The sequence below is a fragment of the Nesoenas mayeri genome, assembly GCF_963082525.1.
Source record: "Nesoenas mayeri genome assembly, chromosome: 4".
NCBI classification, from domain to species: domain Eukaryota; kingdom Metazoa; phylum Chordata; class Aves; order Columbiformes; family Columbidae; genus Nesoenas; species Nesoenas mayeri.
Window position 1 is genome coordinate 39943926 of NC_137540.1, and position 18773 is coordinate 39962698.

The 18773-nt window shown below is 35.8% G+C and overlaps 1 protein-coding gene across 2 annotated transcripts in view; it reads right to left on the reverse strand.

Moving 5' to 3' along the window:
* Window positions 1–18486, reverse strand: part of GLRA3 (glycine receptor alpha 3) — a gene marked incomplete at both ends in the record, with an annotated part of 82297 nt that extends 63811 nt beyond the window's left edge. The window contains one exon of one of the 2 annotated variants that reach the window (XM_080344226.1): window positions 18368–18486. In XM_080344226.1, coding sequence (XP_080200352.1) covers window positions 18368–18486 — 119 coding nt within the window. The remainder of the gene's footprint in view (window positions 1–18367) is intronic. The other variant, XM_080344227.1, reaches the window with a different exon arrangement.
* Window positions 18487–18773: the final 287 nt, after the last annotated feature.

Consider the following 18773-nt stretch of genomic DNA (forward strand, 5'->3'; position numbering starts at 1 on the left):
CATCATTAATATTTGTTTTCATTTGTCAGTTAAAAGTCTCAGAATATCTTGAATAATTTTATTGCCTACTTCTGAAAACAATATATTCAGCATAACTAATACATTTTGTATAAGAAAGTTTTATTTTAGAAATCAGCTGTCATCTGTAACTAAATATTTCTTCAAGAAATGTTTTCCCTTTTTCTCAGCTTGGTGTTGCTGAATAAAAGATGATAGAGCACTGCGGACTTTTGCCCTTTCAAACTACCTTTAATTGAAAACATGTATTTCAAGCATAGTGTTGGACAAATAATAACTTCATCTATCCAAACAGAATAGTGGAATACTTATAGAGTTAAAAATGAGTGAGACTTGGTTATATAGTAAAACCTGAGTAAATCAGTGGATTTTAGGAAGGATTTTAGGAAGACCTACCTGGCAAACTGTGGGGTTTTCTCTTTACAAATTAACATAAAAATTTATTCTGCATGGTAAGGTTTCTCCAGTTTTATTATACATTGCCTCCAAAAAATAAGCCTCTGGCTAAGTGGTTAGAGAAGGTCACACTCCTTTCATGAAGTATGAATGTAGGTCCTTTCAGTGTTAATGCACATTGCTTCCTCCTTGGCACACAATTATTGCATAAACCCCAGGAATAGCTTTGTATACCTCCAGAGGGGATTTAGTCTGACCTGTTGCATATTCTTTTTTTTTTTTAATAACTCGTGCATGTATCTTCTAACAGGCAGAATTACAAGAATTTAATATCAGCAAAACTTTTATACTATGGTGCATTCAAAAGTATGCTACAATAGACTTGTGGTTAGCATGAAGTCATTACGCAACTTTAAACTACTGAGAGGGGAAGCTGCACATTTTTGTTCACAGACAAAAGCAAAAAAGGCTTCCCATTGCTGAAGTCTTTTATTTCAGAGAGATTATAACCTCTCAGTCTTCTTGTATATTAATATTTTACCAGGAAATGTTACCAGCTAGAATGGTATCCCTGTTAGTCACTCTGTGTTGTTCCTGTGAGCTATTGGTAAGTATTGCTAACAGTTATAAGGATTTAAACCATCTTCAAATTTCAGATTTAAAGCAGTGCTTTATTTGACTTTCCTGATGTGTCCTGAACATCTTTAGAAGTTAAATTAAGTCTTACCAAACAACTAAAAATAAATTTGTTAATGAAAGCAGTGGATAAAAAATAGAGAAAATAATAGAAAATGTTGTCAAACAATGTATTCAAAAAAATAATTTGTGACTGGTTGAATTTACACCATCAAAAATTAGGGTAAGAATTTTTGTTCCAAATAAGCTGTTATACAAAACCAGATATGAAAAGAAGATTAGAATCACCAAAACTATAATTACGCCTGTCTTTGTTCTGTCTGTTAAATTAGTGTTTACCTAAAATGAGAGGAGATGAGCTTTGCATCGTGCCTTGAAGACTGTCAAGTTGAAATTTCATGGACTGAGATGCTAAAATATCCTGAATTACAGATCTCTGACAGTGCATGACCTACCAAAAGTCATATTTAAGTAAGAACTGGTTAGGTCAAGCTGAAGACATTTACAGTGGGATATAAATCCTAGACTATAAGAAGGAGCATGGTACAGCCAACATGTGGGTTCTCTAAATCAGCATACACATCACAAATTCTAGAAAAAAAGGTGCTATAGGGAGTTGTAGTAAGAATGGTATTCAGCACTGACATCTATGGTCTGGAAAGAAAATACAAAATCATCAATGGTTTAAAGCTAAGAATTGCAAAAAAATGACAGGGTTATAAATATTGACAAGGGCAATTTCTTAAGTTCAGACCATTTAAGTAGAACAGTTTAAAACAAAGAAAGGATATTAAGAGTTATATGAATTTGGAATGTGGGCAGAGTTGGAGACAGTGATGAGTCTGAAAAAGGATTCAGAATTCGTCTTGAACAACTCAGCACTGGTGAGGTCAAGTTCTCACTGCACTAGTGTGTTATACATTGGTGTGGAAAGAGTGAAAAAGTGAGTAGGACCATGAAGTTAACTTACTATTTTATAAGATATTCATGACACCAGTTCTGGGACATTGCATCAAATTCCATGTCCAAGTTTTAAAAGGACATTAAAGCATTAGGGAACATACTGAACAAAGCCACTAAGACATGATCTGAGAGTTGAGGGAAATTTTCTTATGGTAAGAGACTTTAAGAGCTCAATCTGCTTAGTTTATCAAAAAGAAGATTGAAAAATAACATGATTGAAGTGTATAAATACCTCAAAGGGGCAGAAAATTATGGACATTTATCTAAAGAAGAAAGGCAGAGGACAAACAATGAGAGACAAACAAATTCAGATGGGAATTCAGGCACACAGTTTTAATAATAAAGAAAATTTAACAGAGGATCAAACTGTACCAGCCAAGGCAGTACAGCTTTCTGGAAGACATAATTTAGCAAAATATAAGGTGTTGTGTTTCATATATGGGTAGCTTGGAGAAAAGGAATGACCTATGACATATAGAAAAGCAGCCTAAATTCAGAGTAGACGTTACAAATCTCATGCAAAAATCTTCAGATTGCCAAAAGACACATTACAGACTTGAAGAGGTTAAGGAAGGGAAGCAATGGGAGTAGTTCAAAGTGGAGAAAGGTGTCTTCTCAGAGTCCTTCTATGGTGGAGCTGCGTTGCAGGCTTGCAGATGTCTGTACTGTAACCTATAATCTGCATTGCAGGTTACAATTGGCAATGTTGGCCCATTTTGCACAATTCCTTTAACAGCAGGATATTTGACCTGCCCAGTGGCTGCATGAGCATCAGCTCCCTGCGCAGTATAGAATTAGCTTCTGGAATGGAAACTGCACTTGTGCTGCCCAGAAGCTACAGGCAGCTTAAAAATCAGAGGTTGACCACTACTGAGTTAAAAAAATGAGCTAATGTTCTACCTGTAACATGCACCTGCAAGGAGGAAAGAATTTTAGGGTAAATTATAATATTGTCATGAATATGAAGAGGCCAGGGACAAATTTAGATCACAAATGAAAATGTTTTCAATCACTGAAACACTTCAGTTCGAGAATAGTTTAGCACTTTGAGTAGAGGTAGAAAAGCGCTGTGTGTTTCAAGATGAAGCTAGAGATTAGGCTTCTGTGACATGTACAGACTGTGATTGCAAGTGATGGGACTCACTTCTAACCCCACTGCTGTGGATATGTTTGCATTATCATTCTTTCATGTGTTTAAGATAATTACTAGCACAGAACTCTGAAAAAAATATACAGTTAACATAGCTATGCAGTCAGAGCACCAACATCTATTGAATTTAAATTGGAGATCTCATCTAGCAGCTGGCAATTTAGCTAGCAAGAGAAAGCATGGGTCATGAATCTGTGCTCCTGGAGTGTCTATTTAAAGTAGGCATGTTTGTGAGAGAAAATCCCTCTCTCTCTTCCTTTCCTTCAAAACAAAACAGTTGAGAAAAACTCTTCAAAGGGAATTTCAAAATCTCCACAAACGTTTCCTTCTCTGAAACATTTAAAGCTACAAAAATCGAATTACTTTCCCATGTTTTCTTGAAGAACCACTGTATTCCTACTTGTAAGATTTCTTTTTTTTATCTGCCCCAAAATTCTGCACTTGTTTACCAAAGCACAAGTAAATGAAAGGAACTTTACAAATGAAAATGCTTCATATATGCTTTATTTTAAAAGTTATATTTTAAAAAGTAATTTCAATCATACTCATTTTCAGACTTTTATATTCTCTGTGTGCTACAGGAAGTCCTATTTTTCACTGATTTCTCCTTTCTTTTTTGAACTTTTCATCTTCAAGGTGGGTTCTTAAAAATCACTTCCAGTTGTGTTGTTTCACTAACTTACTTTTGAATACAATTAATGCAATTAATCTTTTAATTAGATGGTATCTTAATTTTCTTCCTTCCATAGTTAAACTAACTATGTATTTTATCTTGAAAATCTTATATTAACACCAAGTTACTGTCATACTTGGCTTGCTAATTTTTCTTATATGATCATAAATTATTTATTTTGTCTCAAACACAATCCATCCTAGCCATTCAGAGAGGCAGAAATTTTATATTTCATCTTGCAATGCATACTACAGAGCTGTTACAGGATGCTTTGCGTGCATTAGGATGGTCCAGTAGCTCCTTCATTTCATTACTTAGCTTATTCTTTAAGACAGCAAGTGTGGCCAAATCCCTGGAGCAATTTGATCTTGTGTTTGTGGTCCATTCTCTCCAGCTGATGTTTAAATGTTTTTAATGCACTTAACGCTAAAAAGCTTTGCAGAGAATCTCAAGGAAATTAATTACATACTCATAAGGAAAGCAAAACCTGCAGCCAACCAATATACTCTCACAAACAGCAATACGCAAAAGCATTTCAGTAAATTCGTCCGAGTTGGTACTTTATTCATTGGCTCACCAATGACAGGTGAATTAATCTCATGACTACTTCTTTTGATTCTGTAACTGTCAGTAAAAGTGATAGAATTCATTAGTTTTAAAACAGAAAATATTCCAAATAACCATATAATTAACAAGGTCTACTAAAATGAAATTATTATCAAATAGGTGGTGTCTGATAATTGCATTTTGAAAATTGTGGCAGTAAGATTTTGTGGCATGAAGACAGCATTTAAATCCTCTTCTGTGCAATAGAGATCTCTCAGTAAAATGTATTTTGTATGACTGATGGAGAAAATTAACTTTATGTTTGAAGAGGTCGAAAATTTTTTTTGTTGTTGTTGTAAAGGGAGTGTATATAACTCGCTGATCTTTTCATTAAAGTAGGAAAATAACTAAAAGGATCAGAGTTTATAGTATATAGAATTTGCACATTATTCCAAGGATTAATATAGACCTGACAAAAAATGCCTTTTTGAGAGAAGAATGTTCCAGAATATGACAGCTTAAAACAAACAAAAAATGTTGACAAGAAGGACCACTGAAGGTCCCAAGCCCATTCAAATGAAAGTGTTTTGCATATTTGAACCAAAATGAATCCTCCTTTCTCAGAACAATAAGAACTGCTTTTAATTTTAGGAAAAAAAAAGGTCAATGTAAAGCATAAACATACTAATTAGACTGATTTTTGTGAGTAAAGCTGTTTCCTGAAGTTTTTTCCAAATCTTTGCAGTTTGCTGTTAAAAGGCATTTGTTCAGTCAAGTAGCATGACATGTTCTTCTGAGGTGTGATGTGTTTAAACTTGCTACCTGAGATGTCAGAAGAGAAATGCAATTCTCTGCTTTTCATTCCAATAAACAATTTTACATTTGGAAAGTCTTGCAGATAAGGCAAATACTGTGGACTGGGAGCTCAGTAGGCTGGGGAAATACGTTTAAAGCTAATATTTTTTAAAACTGCAATAAAATTATAAGGCAATCTCTTTGGTCTACTGAAAATTATAATCCTTCACAGAAACCAGAAAATAAATAGATTTCTCTTATTGGAGGCAATATTGCTTCATGAAAAACTGGGGCCACTCTGGAAAGACAGGAGTCCTGGAAGTGTCGTACAGAATTGGCTGTAACCACTGTCCCATTCAGACTCACACAGAAAAAATTTCTTCCGAGGAGCAAAACAAGACTCAAAATTGAGCTCCTTCTCTGAATTATCTTTTGAAAGACTCAGTCTCTTTACATTATCTACATTGGCATCCTGGTGTAACAGAACTCCTCATTTAGATGCCTGAATTAGATGACATTACCTTCTTCTACGGATCAAGGTTAATGCAAGGAGATAATTTCCTTCCAACTCCTTTCTATTCCAGCACGAAAATAATTCTACTTGAGCTTTATTTGCGAATAAATTAATCTCCTTCTGAAGGGGAAAAAAAAAAAAAAAAAAAGTGAGTTTCCAAAGGCAAGAGAGTAATGGAAAAGGGTTATGTGCTACACCCAAAGACAGCAAATGAAGGAGAAAGTATTAAGTTTGCAATGTCTTAAAAAAGACGGAGATTCCAAATTCTTTTTCTACTATTTCTGTTAAAACTGACAATAATGTCTTGCTTTCTAACTGAAGATGAAATTTCTTTTATTTATTGTAGGTCATGAAGTTGCCAATTCCTGATGCAATTAAAGTACAGATTTTCATATCCTGCAATGTTTTAGATAATAATAATTTTATCAGGTCAGAGAGAAGCACAAAACTCTTAGCTCACATTTGCCAAAGACTGTCACTTCAACTAACAGGAGCAGAAGCATTGTATCACCAAGATTTTAAAGAGATGTTTTCTAAGAAAAATCTCCAGAAGAATTTTTGAATATTTTCTCTGACAGGTGAGATTTTTCTACTGATTTTTCACAATTTTAGATTTTTCTAGTTGACCTTTTGTCCTCTTATTTTAAATGAGTTCAAAAGGTCAGGCTAATTTTAAGTAGAGTTACATCAGGACACATTTTGAGCCAAAGTAACAATTTTTATGTGCAACAAACAATAATTTTCTGGTTTAAGATCATTAATTGTCCATTATGTATTATTTTAGTGGTTTGAAATGAAAACAACAATCAAAAGTATATGTGATTGCATTTCAGTGCAACTATCAAAAACGTTTTTTCTTTTGGATTTGGAAAAAAAATATTTTTCTGTTTCAGTGACTGAAATAACATGGCATTGCAGTGGTATTTGTAGGTTAGGCAATGGTTAAAAGTATTTTGCAAAGACGTTTCTGATAGCTTTATGGTGTCATATTTTTTCCCTTTTATTAATATGGTTGAGAATTCTTTCAGCCCTTAGTCTTTCTCCAGTCCTGTTTGTCATGGAAGTAAAATTATATATGTTTATAGCTTTTTTTCTTTATGTACTATAGTTTAAAAAGGTTTGGATTGCTGTGGCTTTTCTTAACAGAGAGGAAAAATAGTGAATAATGTGGTTTTAACTCTTCTGATTAAGTCACTATGACCTGATCACCATTCTGTGGGTCAAAGGACTTCATATTCTAGATGAGGCTAAACTGGTATATGCTTCTTTTTGTTTATGACTCTGTGCATATATATAAGCACAATGCTTTACTACTCACCCTTTTGAAACAAAAAAAAAACCTCTTGGGTTAAAGGGAGAAAACTAATTTGGCAGCATTCTTCATAATCCTATTAAGATATACATTGAATAAGCTACGGGTTGCCTGTCTAATTTTGCTTTCTTGTTTAAGACAAGTTTAATGTTGCCAATTTTAGCTATGTACCATGTGAATTTTATTAAGATATTTTGTGAGTTATTGCTCTAATCTGAGTATTTGCTCATTGTTTTCCCAGAAGCACTTACTTCCTTAGTAGTGTTTTGTACTTGTTGTACACCTTATTTTTATAAAAGTTCCAAACTCAGGTCTTAGTTTCTATGCTATGTTTTGGGGCAAAGATCTGACTCAAACAGGAGTAGAGAATGTTTCAGATATTCAAATTCTAACAAATCTCTGACTCTTCCAGAGACATAGTGCATGGGCTAAGTTCTTGACAACTTTAACAGTCAGATCTTCCCAAAATTCAATTAACTCTTCCTGGTTTTGTTGTTGTTTGTTTGTTTGCTTGTTTTTAGATGGATAATACTTGGCTAAAATGAATAGAATATCTTTGAAAATAGAAACCATAAATCGCTACTCTATAGTAGTATGAACTTGAATTACTACCTGATTATAAAGATTAATTTGTATATTAATTGAATAATGGAGAAAAGTTATTGGAATAATGGATAGAATACAAAATGACGGAGTAAAATAATTTCATAATATTATCCTTTATAACACCAGAAATCCTTCTATAAATGTATGTCAGAACTGAACAATTACATTTGGTTTTATGATTAATGAATGGTTTCTCTAACCAACTGAAATTGTGGAGGAACTGACCGGTGTCTTTCACTGCAATGAATAGTAATTCGACTGATGTCAATGAGGCAACACTAGATTGAAAGGAGATCAAAATGAGACATTGCCTGGCTAAAAACTGCAGACTATTGTTTCCCAAGACAGACTCTTCCCAGATCTAGGAGCAATCTGTGAATACTGAAAACTGAATTCTACAGATTGCAACTGCTTTGTTGATCCTATATTTTTAATACATCCCAAAATGTCCTTTAAATTGTAGAACTACATATCACTGCGATTTCTTTTTCTAATTCTCTGCCTAGATTTTTTACTGTTGTTGTGGCACTGCCCCATCAGCTTACTTTGCATCCATGAGGTTGCTGTACTCTCAATCACTGTAAACAAAACAGTCTCCACTGACATGTGCATCTGTAGAAAAAAGATATTTATTGTAATCCTAATTAATGATCATTTAGAATGCTACAAGTCTTCTGTTCCTCCTTTGTCTTATTTTGCTTTAAAAATCCACTTTTATGAATTGAAGACTAACTGAAACTGAAAACTGGGGTTATTTGATATGTTTCTTCTCAAACAACTATTTTACTCTTCATAAAAAATCTTCACAGAAATTCGTATAATACAATGAAATGGCTGGGGTTTATCAAAACTAGATTAAAATTCCACTTGGAATGAAAACCCAGGGTTCGGGAAGACTGAAGCACAATTCAATTAAACATTATTCCATTTGCCTTAGGGAAGCTCTGCTTGTATCAGTACAACAGTGTAGTCCTGTATCTGCAGTGAGCATGTCAGATGGCTGTTCAGAAGATGAGACTTTTTGTCCAAAATGAGTTTGATAAGATGTAAGTTCAGGAAGAGAAAACTGAATATAGCTTAAAAGTCACTCACCTAAAAATAAAGTATTTCAACAAGCAGGAGGACTACAGCCCAGACAAGTCAAAACTTACCAGTAAATAGAACTCAGTGCTATATGAAGTTTTTTCCCAAAATGCTTCAGATTAAATTGTTTATTTTGATTAGTCAGCTAATTATAGTGTATATACTGTGTTATTACTAGTGATTAAGAATTTTCAGTTAAGATAAGATAAAATATTTCTAGTGAGAAAAGTACTGATTTCTTGAAATAGGTTTTTTACAGAAACTTATCTGTTTCAATGTTGTTTTAATGAAGTGTTGGCAAGCTTGGGGGGAATATCACACACACACACACACACGCAGTATGTTTGAGATTGGAAGGGACCTCAAAAGATCATCTAGTCCAATCCCCCTGCTGGAGCAGGAACACCTAAGTGAGGTCGCACAGGAACATGTCCAGGCGGGTTTTGAATGTCTCCAGAGAAGGAGACTCCACAACCTCCCTGGGCAGCCTGTTCCAGTGCTCTGTCACCCTTACTGAGAAGTTTTTTCTCAAATTTAAGTGGAACCTCTTGTGTTCCAGCTTGATCCCATTACCCCTTGTCCTATCATTGTTTGCCACCGAGAAGAGCCTGGCTCCATCCTTGTGGCACTCACCCTTTATATATTTATAAACATTAATAAGGTCCCCCCTTAGTCTCCTATTCTCCAAACTAAAGAGAGCCAGCTCCCGACACAGTATATTTTTTGATGTTGATGGGAACTGAAGGTGGGGTCTTGCATTCTAAATTGAAAAAAATATATATATCTGAACATCTCCTCCACAGAATGGACAGAGATTTTTTTTCCTGCTTTCTGCAACTTAAAATTATTTCTATGCATTGAAAAAGCAAGAAAAACTTTTCAGTGCTTTGGAATTTTCTGTAAGACAGGAAGAGCTCTATTAACTTACATGAGATAAATGTGTTAAATATTTTTTTTTTCCTTTTTATTAATTTTACCGACAATCAACACTATGATAATATAAGACTTTCTTTAAGGAACAACAGGGTTGAGCTTCAGGGTCATGGGAACAGTGGAAGGATTTATGCTACATAATGACAGCACCCAGTTTTCCTGATGCATGCACTGGAGCATATTCCTTACTGAATAAGACACAGAAAATAATGTGAAGGTTAAAAAGCAGTGCTGCTTGCCTTTCATGTTTCCACCAAAATTATCCTGGTCCACTACACATCCTCACTTTCTTTTGCAGACACAGAAAGTGCCCTCAGATACATGCTTTGTCTTTGCTGTATTAGCCTTGCTTATGCCACGTATCCAGCACCCCCTTAATTATAATCTGAGTCTTGTAAGCTTCATATAAACAAATTGGAAATGTGCTGGACAAAGGAAAGACCATGACTGAATGTGTTTCGGTCTTTATTATGTGCAAGACACTTCATCTCCTTCAGGAGACATCACTGTTACAAAGGAGGAAAATACTGTTTTCTGTTCCCTGTTACTTAGAGAATCTGAACAAGTGCGTTTGTGCTCACATTTTGATTATAGATGAAAATTTGAGTACTCTTACATCCCAAGATCTGTGTTCAGGAGCTACAAAAATACTTAAAGGCACAGATATGTTCTTAGAGTTCATTTGCACAGTGTTAGAATTTATGGATAAGTTTTGGAGGAAAAATTTTAATGGATATATGCAGAAACTGGTTGCATATAGCTTTTTAAATTCTGGTACTCTACTGTATTGTACATTTTGTAATCATGTATTACCATTCAAGTTGGTGCATCTCATATTCACTCTGTGTAGTAAAATATCACAGTATCTTGTTCAAAACAATTGAGCATCCAATCTTCAGTGTGTGAGAACTGAAGGAAAACCAAAGATAATTTATTTTACTTTAAATCTTGCAAGTGAAGAGTTAGAGCAAACTGTGATAAACCTTGCAAGCTCTAATAAATCTGCTTATTTTTCTTTTCAGAAAAAAAAAAAAAAAGGAATTTGGATAAAGCATTCTTTCTGATAGGTAAAGAAAAAAATGAACAAACAAAAAAATAACAACAACAAAAAACCCAAAAAACAAACAAACAGTCAAACAAAAAAACAAAGAAAACCCGGTACAATCTCAAAAAAAGTATTTAATAGGATGCAGTCCAGATGTGATGCTGAAATCTGCCTACTTGGATTTTAGTTCTAATACTACTGAGTCAGATGTAATAGATCTGACCTAATAGCATCAGGGAAAACATCAGTCAGGTGTGCATCCCTTCATGGATGTGTTACACAGATGCTTAGGCATAGAATTAATATTTATCTTAGAATACTGTATTTAGTCATAATTTAACTGTGTGAAATCAGTGCTTTAGTCATGAATGATGCCAAAATTTTTATTTTTCCCTCAAAAAATGAAAAGTTTTATCCTACTTTTGCCAGTAAGTTACCACTTGGTGACATTTATTTTATGTATCTCGTAGGGCACCCTTAGCCATTTGACATGTTGCTCACAAAACTGGAAGTTTAGTTGGTCCCTGCAGATGAATATGTCTTAACCTACATATGCCCAGAGCAAGGACCCTCCCGTGTACCACTTAATCTAACAGACTACAGGGCAATTTTGAAAATGTTATGAAATTAAAAGCCTTAGCAGGACAAAAACTCAGGATCTTCTTAATAATCAATTCCCACTGTATCTCAGAACTTTATTAACCAACTATTCACAAAAAAGTCCCTATGCTGGGCAGTCACCGTCTAACATGTAAAGTAATCAAACTTTAAAAAAACCCACCGCCTTCAGAAAAACCATGCTGGTATAATTGTTTTTAATAGGCATTTTTACTGAGTGGTTAGTTGTGAATTGAAAGTCAATTGCTAAAAATCATACAAATTTGTTAACAGCCCATTTTATAGAAATTAATCTTGGAAATGATATATTCTGGTACCTGTGAATCCTCAAAGATGCTACTTAGGATTACATTAGGCTTATATTTTAGCTTTCACAATTCTGAAAGACAGAAGAATTTAATAAGAAATGAGATAAATTCTAGACATAGTAGAGTCTTATGCAAACTGCACATAGTATGTGAACCCTTGGGCAATGATGAGATGCATAGCATATTCCAGTATTATTTTTTTATGTCAAAGATATTTTAATATAGATTTTACATCAAAGATGGAATGCAACAAAAGGCAAAGTCTTAAGACAGTAGGTTATATGGCTATAACTGCAGCTTGAATTTTAATCAGGAAGAGCAAAAATACTAGTTTGCTCTTTTAAATATCACAGCTGCACTGATTCTTCTTATGATAACCTTCCAAAATTAGATGTAGCTGTAAGAATCACATACAGGTTAATACCAATTAACTCAGCCTCACAGTTTCAGATAATTTAGTATTCTTGTGTTTACTTTCTGCTCACTTTATTGTTTCACTGAAATAGTCTCAGGATAATCTGCTGCTTTGCATTTTTCCTATGGCCATTGAATTGTATTAGCCAGCAGCCCCAATACTTGTTTGTGGAACTCCATTCTTTCAACCGTCCCATCAGTGACAGCATGATTATCTCAGGTCAGAGTCTTCTTGAACTTTTCTACATTTTCTATTGTCTCAAGCTGGCTTTCCTTGGAAACGGCATTTTGCTAATATTTCATGTCACCAAATAGAAACTTCAGTTATACCAATATTGGAGAGGACTGGTCTTTCTTAGGGAAGTTCCTACCTGGAAGTAGCCCTGAATCTTTCTCCTTTCCTTGCTCATTTTGTACATCTGCAGTAGGGCTAGGGAAATAATGGGGTACTATGTGGTATAGGAAAATTATATAGGAAGTGCTCATTATGTAGAAAGTCTACTGCAATGTACACGAAGTATTATCACCCTGTTTGCTGTTTAATAATGCTGGAGCAATTCATTAGACAGCTGACTGGAAGAGTAATAAGAAAATGCATTCTTTTATACTTTTATAATCGCATGCTGTCTTTGTACTTTTTCCTTCATTCTTTCTTTTTACTCACACTACTTGGCATTCACATTGACACAACATCTAAAGACATCAGTGAAGATGGATCATATCGCTTCAGAAGCCATAAAAATAATCTATTACAGCCTGTGCTACAAAAAAGCTCAATCTCAAAGATTCTTGCTTTCTTTTCTCTTGACTTTATTGTGCAGAATGTTCTGCTTCCTGATGCTCTTCTCATTCTCCTGTTTTTGGTCCTTCATTCTTGTTACACATGGTTTCTAGCTCGCTCTTTTCCTGCTCTCTGAGATGTTCCCTTTCTGCTGGTAGTTGATATCCTCAAAAAGGTGCCCTTTGCTCCATCTGTTCACAATGCCTACATATCAGTGAAGGTAAAACTAGTCCTTTTTAGTTCCTATCTCCTTTTACTGAGTCTTTCAATAAACATCATGAAGATCGGTAGGAAGAACAATAAAAATGAGAAGAGACAACACCACACAGAAGGGCTCTTCATTGCTCTTTACTTGAGAAAAGCTGATTTGTGGGAATCTTTCCCTATATGTATTATTACATAAAAATCAGTAAGGTCATTTGAAGCTTGTATGCTAAATCTGTTAAAATAAGAAGCCCTAATCTTATAAAAATTTTCATTTTCTCTAATTGTCATGATTCCTAGGATATCTGGACAGGACCAATCTGATAGAGGAGATATTGCATTTTTCATCACACAGAAGCACAGCACTTATGTCTCAATATTACTCGCTTTCAGTTGTTGTAAGCATCAATTACCTAGGAAAGAATTATAAGAGGTCGCAGAGTAAGAATATGTCACTAGCACAGTAAGAATTGAAACTCACGTTTTTAATTGAAATTTCTTTGTTATTTAATTTTGTGACAGTTTATAATATTATAAACTCAAAAATCTACACAATTCTTTCTCAAAATTGTAAACGTGGTAGTCAATTAAAAAAATAGAAATAAAGAATGGATAATAAAAGTTCTGAATGAATTTGTACTTATGACAAAACTCCTATTTGGTTCACAGGGATATTGGTGTTTTCACTGATATAGTTGAAATACAAGAGAAATTGAATTACATATTATTGGTCACAAAAAAAAGCCGCTATTTTGTCAGAGTTATGGAAAGTACAATGCCTGCCTATGGGAACATCCTGCAAGGGAACCCCAATGCTCTGTTTGACATTTCATAAAGACCGTGACTGTATTTCCTTCATCCCAGGGGTTTGGCTACCTGGGCTCAGTGCCAGCTCTGATAATGCAGTAGCCCAGCTCTGAAGCAGAGCTGTTTGATAAAAAGCTGTAGAAGTCTCAACAAGGGTTCATTCCTCTTTGCTCAGGAGCTGTGCTTTTTTTTTTTTTTTTCTTTTCTCTGTGGTTTGTTTGTGTTGTGGGCTTTTTTTGTTGGTTTGTTTGGGTTGGGTTTTTTTGTTTGTTTGTTTTTTGTTTTGTTTTTAACTCCCTGGGGAGTGCTGGGGGATGCTCTTGTTCTCTGGATGAGCTACTGTGAAAGTGCACCTTCACCCAGCCTTGTACCTTCCTAATTCTGACCCTGAGCCTGATTTGCTGACCTGACTTTTTGGCTTGACCTTAGACTCATCTCATCACTACCAGCTTTGCCTTGCAATCTGAATCATTGTTTGGGCTGGATCTGCTCTGCTTCTGCACAGGTTCTGTGGGTCTGGAAACTTTTTTTGGTAGGACCCTGCTCCAGCCTGCCTTGCTGTGAGTCTAAACTCTCACCTCACCTCCCCTTCCCTTGCTGCTCTCTGAGACATATCAAATTTTTTTCACTGGAACCTAGAGTCTGTCTACTGATCTATCCCACAGAAACTTTTCAAATTGAGTCTTGGCTGCCAAGGAAGGGTACTGTGCCTCAAGGCCCTCATTCTGAATTACTACATTTTATTTCACACACTGTTTTATTCACATCCTGATTTTAGCAGACACTTTTATTTCTTGAATAGTATTGTAGGTATAATTCTTAACATATTAATAAGCTACTGAAGTTATCTTTATTTTCAAAGATCTTTGTGATGATATGCCAGATTTAATCTTTTTTAGCTTTTGTTTTTTCTTTTTCATTATTTGTAGGAACTAATGTTGGCTCAAAGAATATTCACTTCTGCTTCTTCAAGCTATTCATCTGAAATCAATTTGCAATGCAATGCAAGGATAATTTCAAAATCAGTTAACCATGAGCTCAGACATGCCCCAGAGTTAGGTCTCATGGAGGATTTTTCCACAAGAATCTGGTTTCTAAGTGTAATTAGCTGTCTCTGTGACACTGTTTCCTTCAAAATAAGGCCAATGAGGCAGTGAATAGAACAAGGAAAGAGGCAATAATCTAATCATAGCATGATTTATAGTCTAAGCTAATATGGCTACCTAAAGAAATATCATATAGGGAAAATCTATTTTACACTTCCACAGTGCCACCTACCTTTTTATCCTGTGCTTTCCCTATACACAGGTCTTCATATAAAATACCTATACCATGCTCTTCAAGGAGAAAGCAGAGTCCTTGGCAAGTCCCTGACAGTGTAGTTCTAACAGAGCTGTGCTGGTGCTGTTGGGAGTTTGAGAGATGTCATAAAACTATTTGACTCAAAAATATGATCTTCATGTTGACTCTACAAATATGATCATACTTCCAGCATTACTTCTCGGAATCCAGACAAATCCAGAGGAACTCTTGTCAACACTATTACTTTAATGAAAATGGGAATACTCAGTCTTAGAGATTATTATAACTCCAAACTGTATCCTAGAACTGTTTATTTTAATTCTTTGGTAGTGAATTAGTTATATTGAGGCTCCATTAAATTATTTTTCCTAGATTTTTCCTTGTTTTAAACCTCAGCCCACTTCTTCATATCGCACCGGGGCTTGGCCAAGCAGTCATTAATAAATAATATTTCTTAAAAATTATTTTGTGTCTGATTAGAGCTTTTCTCCCCATTCTCAAATATACTACTGAAAACATAATAGAGTTCTGTGTGCTTAAACTGTTGGTTTTGATGTCTAAAGTCAATCAATATATTATCTAAAGTCAATCAATATATTATCAATAAGTATATTATTAATCTAAGATGTAGTACAAATACGCACAATATTATGAAAGACTATTAACATTTTACTTTTCCTACGATGTCTTTCTGAAAAACTAGATCCTACAATGACTAATATGCATCTTGTTTGAGTAATTTCAATTGGAAGAGCCTTTAGATGTGGGATGAAAAATGAATTCCTTAAAAAAAAAATAAAAAAGCAGGTGCAGTTTCCTCTTCTGAAGCATACCAATCCAGAGGATTTACTCATTAAAGCAGCAAGCCTGTAACTTTACACTGAAAAAAATACTTCTTGTTTTCATTTGACCTGTACTGAAAATAAAACTCAATGTCTGTCTTCAGAGGCATGTAAATTAGACAATCACTTTAAATGGTCTCAGGGCTGTTCAACAAGAATTGAAGGTTCTTTCTGTGGGGTTCCTTCAGTCTTCTCTCACAGCGTTGAATGCTTGTTAATGAAGAGCAGAAAAGTTTTCATGTTGCACAATGTAAGATAAGATACATTATTTTCTCCATAGTGTTTAAGCAAGTGAAGGGCTTAAGGTTTGGTTGTTCCTAGAAAGTCAGAGTACATCCGTCTTCTTACTGAGGGTGTTATATAGGTGCTAAGGCTGGAGACTATATCTTACAGAGAGTGGAAGCAGCCTTCTACTCTTCCCTGTTCTATTTGCTCTAACGTAAAGCATTTCAAAAGGCTTAAGTTGGAAGAGAACTAAAATTAATGGCTCCAGGAAGCTTGGGAATTTTAGAGGTTTGAATATTTTACCTTTTTTTTTAAAAAAAAAAAACCCACTTTTTCCCCCCCATTTTAAAGCATGGAAAAAGACTCCTGTGTCTCCATAACTGACTGGGTTTCTCAGATGATATTATTGCTAGACCTAAAGTCACCAGTAGTCTCTATGTTCAAATATATTTCAAAGACAGATGTAGACTCTAAGCAGTTTTCTGAAGTCTTTCTCAGGCTATATAGACCTTGTACGCAGTAACTGTGTTCACTGTGATAAAATGACAATTTAAGAGCAGCAGGCTATTGCAATAAGACAGGTTTTTGGACATTAAACAGAATAATTTGAATTTATGCAAGATAAGAAGCCTGTATACATTTTGAAACAACTAAATTTTAGTCCAGAATTATGTGATGCAAAATACACCTGTGCATTCAAAAAAATCACTTTTCACTTCCCTCCCCCCACTTAGAATGTAATATGTGTTTTTATATCATTAAAATAAAGGATGAATCATTAAACAGTAAGATGGCATTTAAATAGTATACAAATGAAAAATCAGTTCTATAACTAACCTGAAACAGAATAATAACAACACAGTGCTGCTTGCATTACCTACACTGCACTAGGATTTGGTAATCTACTTTGAACATTAAATACTCAATGCAACTGAAAAGTTAAACTGCAATATATGTGCATTTACTTTTTCCTCTCAGTGTCAATTAATCCCATACCATGTGAACCAATTCCTTAAAATCTCATTCTTTTGGCACAATTACAATCACATTATAAACTATTTACATTACATATGTTGATATGAAATAGGTCAGTAAACTAACTTCAAAAAGGAAAAATTTGCTAGGAAACTGTGAGCACTTGTGAAGTGTGCCATCGTTGCGGAGCACTACGTGTTACTGTTTAAAGTTCCTGGTTATAAATCCCTTACATGCATAATCTCCAAACTCTATCTGCAGAACCACGTTTCAAATTTAAGTTTCCTTTTTTTTTATTTTTGTCATGTAACAATGTGATTCTTAAAATAGTCTGGCATTATCAGGTTATATGCCATAGTCTGTTTATTGTGATTCAGAGCTAGAATGTTTGTTGATAACAAGCATGGCTAACTCTGCATCAGCAGTGAATATGTGATGACATTGAAATCTGTCTCTTTACATGTCTGATTTTTCTTTTGAAGTTTTCCCTCACCTTTAAATAGAGGGCTTACATTTATTTTTGCCTGCTGTCACCACACTTTCAGAGCTATGTCTTAAAATAATGTTTGCATTGATACAATAGCATTAGCTAGAAAAAGTGTGCTGGGTAGAAAGCAGAAAAAGACATGTGAACCTGAGATTTCTACTCAGGTTATAATTTGTCTTTCATATTACAAATCCTAGACTGCCAGTGGTACAGCAAGTGCTTTCCCTTTTGAGGAAGATTCTGTAGACTGTATCCTCTGTCCACTTAGCTATGATTTTTTTCTAAGACTTCTCTGACCTAACGCAAACCCCTGATTTTTCCCCTTTCCTGAAAAGAACTGATAGTAAATAAGTTGATAGATTCCCAACTTAGATTTTCTTCCCCAACTTCTACATATAGACACTTTGCACCTGAAGAATTTTCAAGATTAATAATCGTTTCCTGTAATAAAATTCACAGACCAAATAGAGGAAGCCTAGCTGCGAACAGGTGAAGGAATCGCACAGCCTCCAGTCTGCAAAACGCAATATTGAATTTGAGGCAACGCAATGTTACAAAGTCATTTGAGAAGCAGGGACCCCAGGCATTTAGTTTCCATGCCCAGGTTCTGGCTGCCGAAGCTAGCCGAGTGTTAGTGGTGAGGAAAGACGGTGACCGATGCCAGCCTCCGTGCCAGTCCCAGGCACTTCAGCTGCCCGAGATAAATCTTTGCTTCTCCAGAGACAACAACTCACCTGAGCAGGACCGCGGCTTCCCACAGATAAAATCCCGAGACAGCGGTGCGGAGGTACCTCATCCGGGCCATGCTGCTCGGAAGCGCCGCCGAGCCCTGGAGCGGTCGTGTCCGAGGCATCGGCGGGGCTCCGCGGCGCGGCGAGCGGGGGTGTCAGTGCGGCTGCCCGCTGGCAGGCGGACGTCTGCCCAGCACCCTGGAGAGCTCCGGCAGCTCCGCGCCCGCCGTCTGCTTAGTGCCCGGCGGTGCCCCGCGCCCTCCCGCTGGGCCCCGCCGCTTTCGCCCCACCGCTCCGCATCGCAGCCGAGCGGGAGCCTAATCTCAGCCGCGCCGGCGGCGCCGAGCCGTGGCGGCGGCGGGAGCCCACCTTCCTGGCCGTCTGTCCCCGGCTCCTGCCAGCAGCCGGC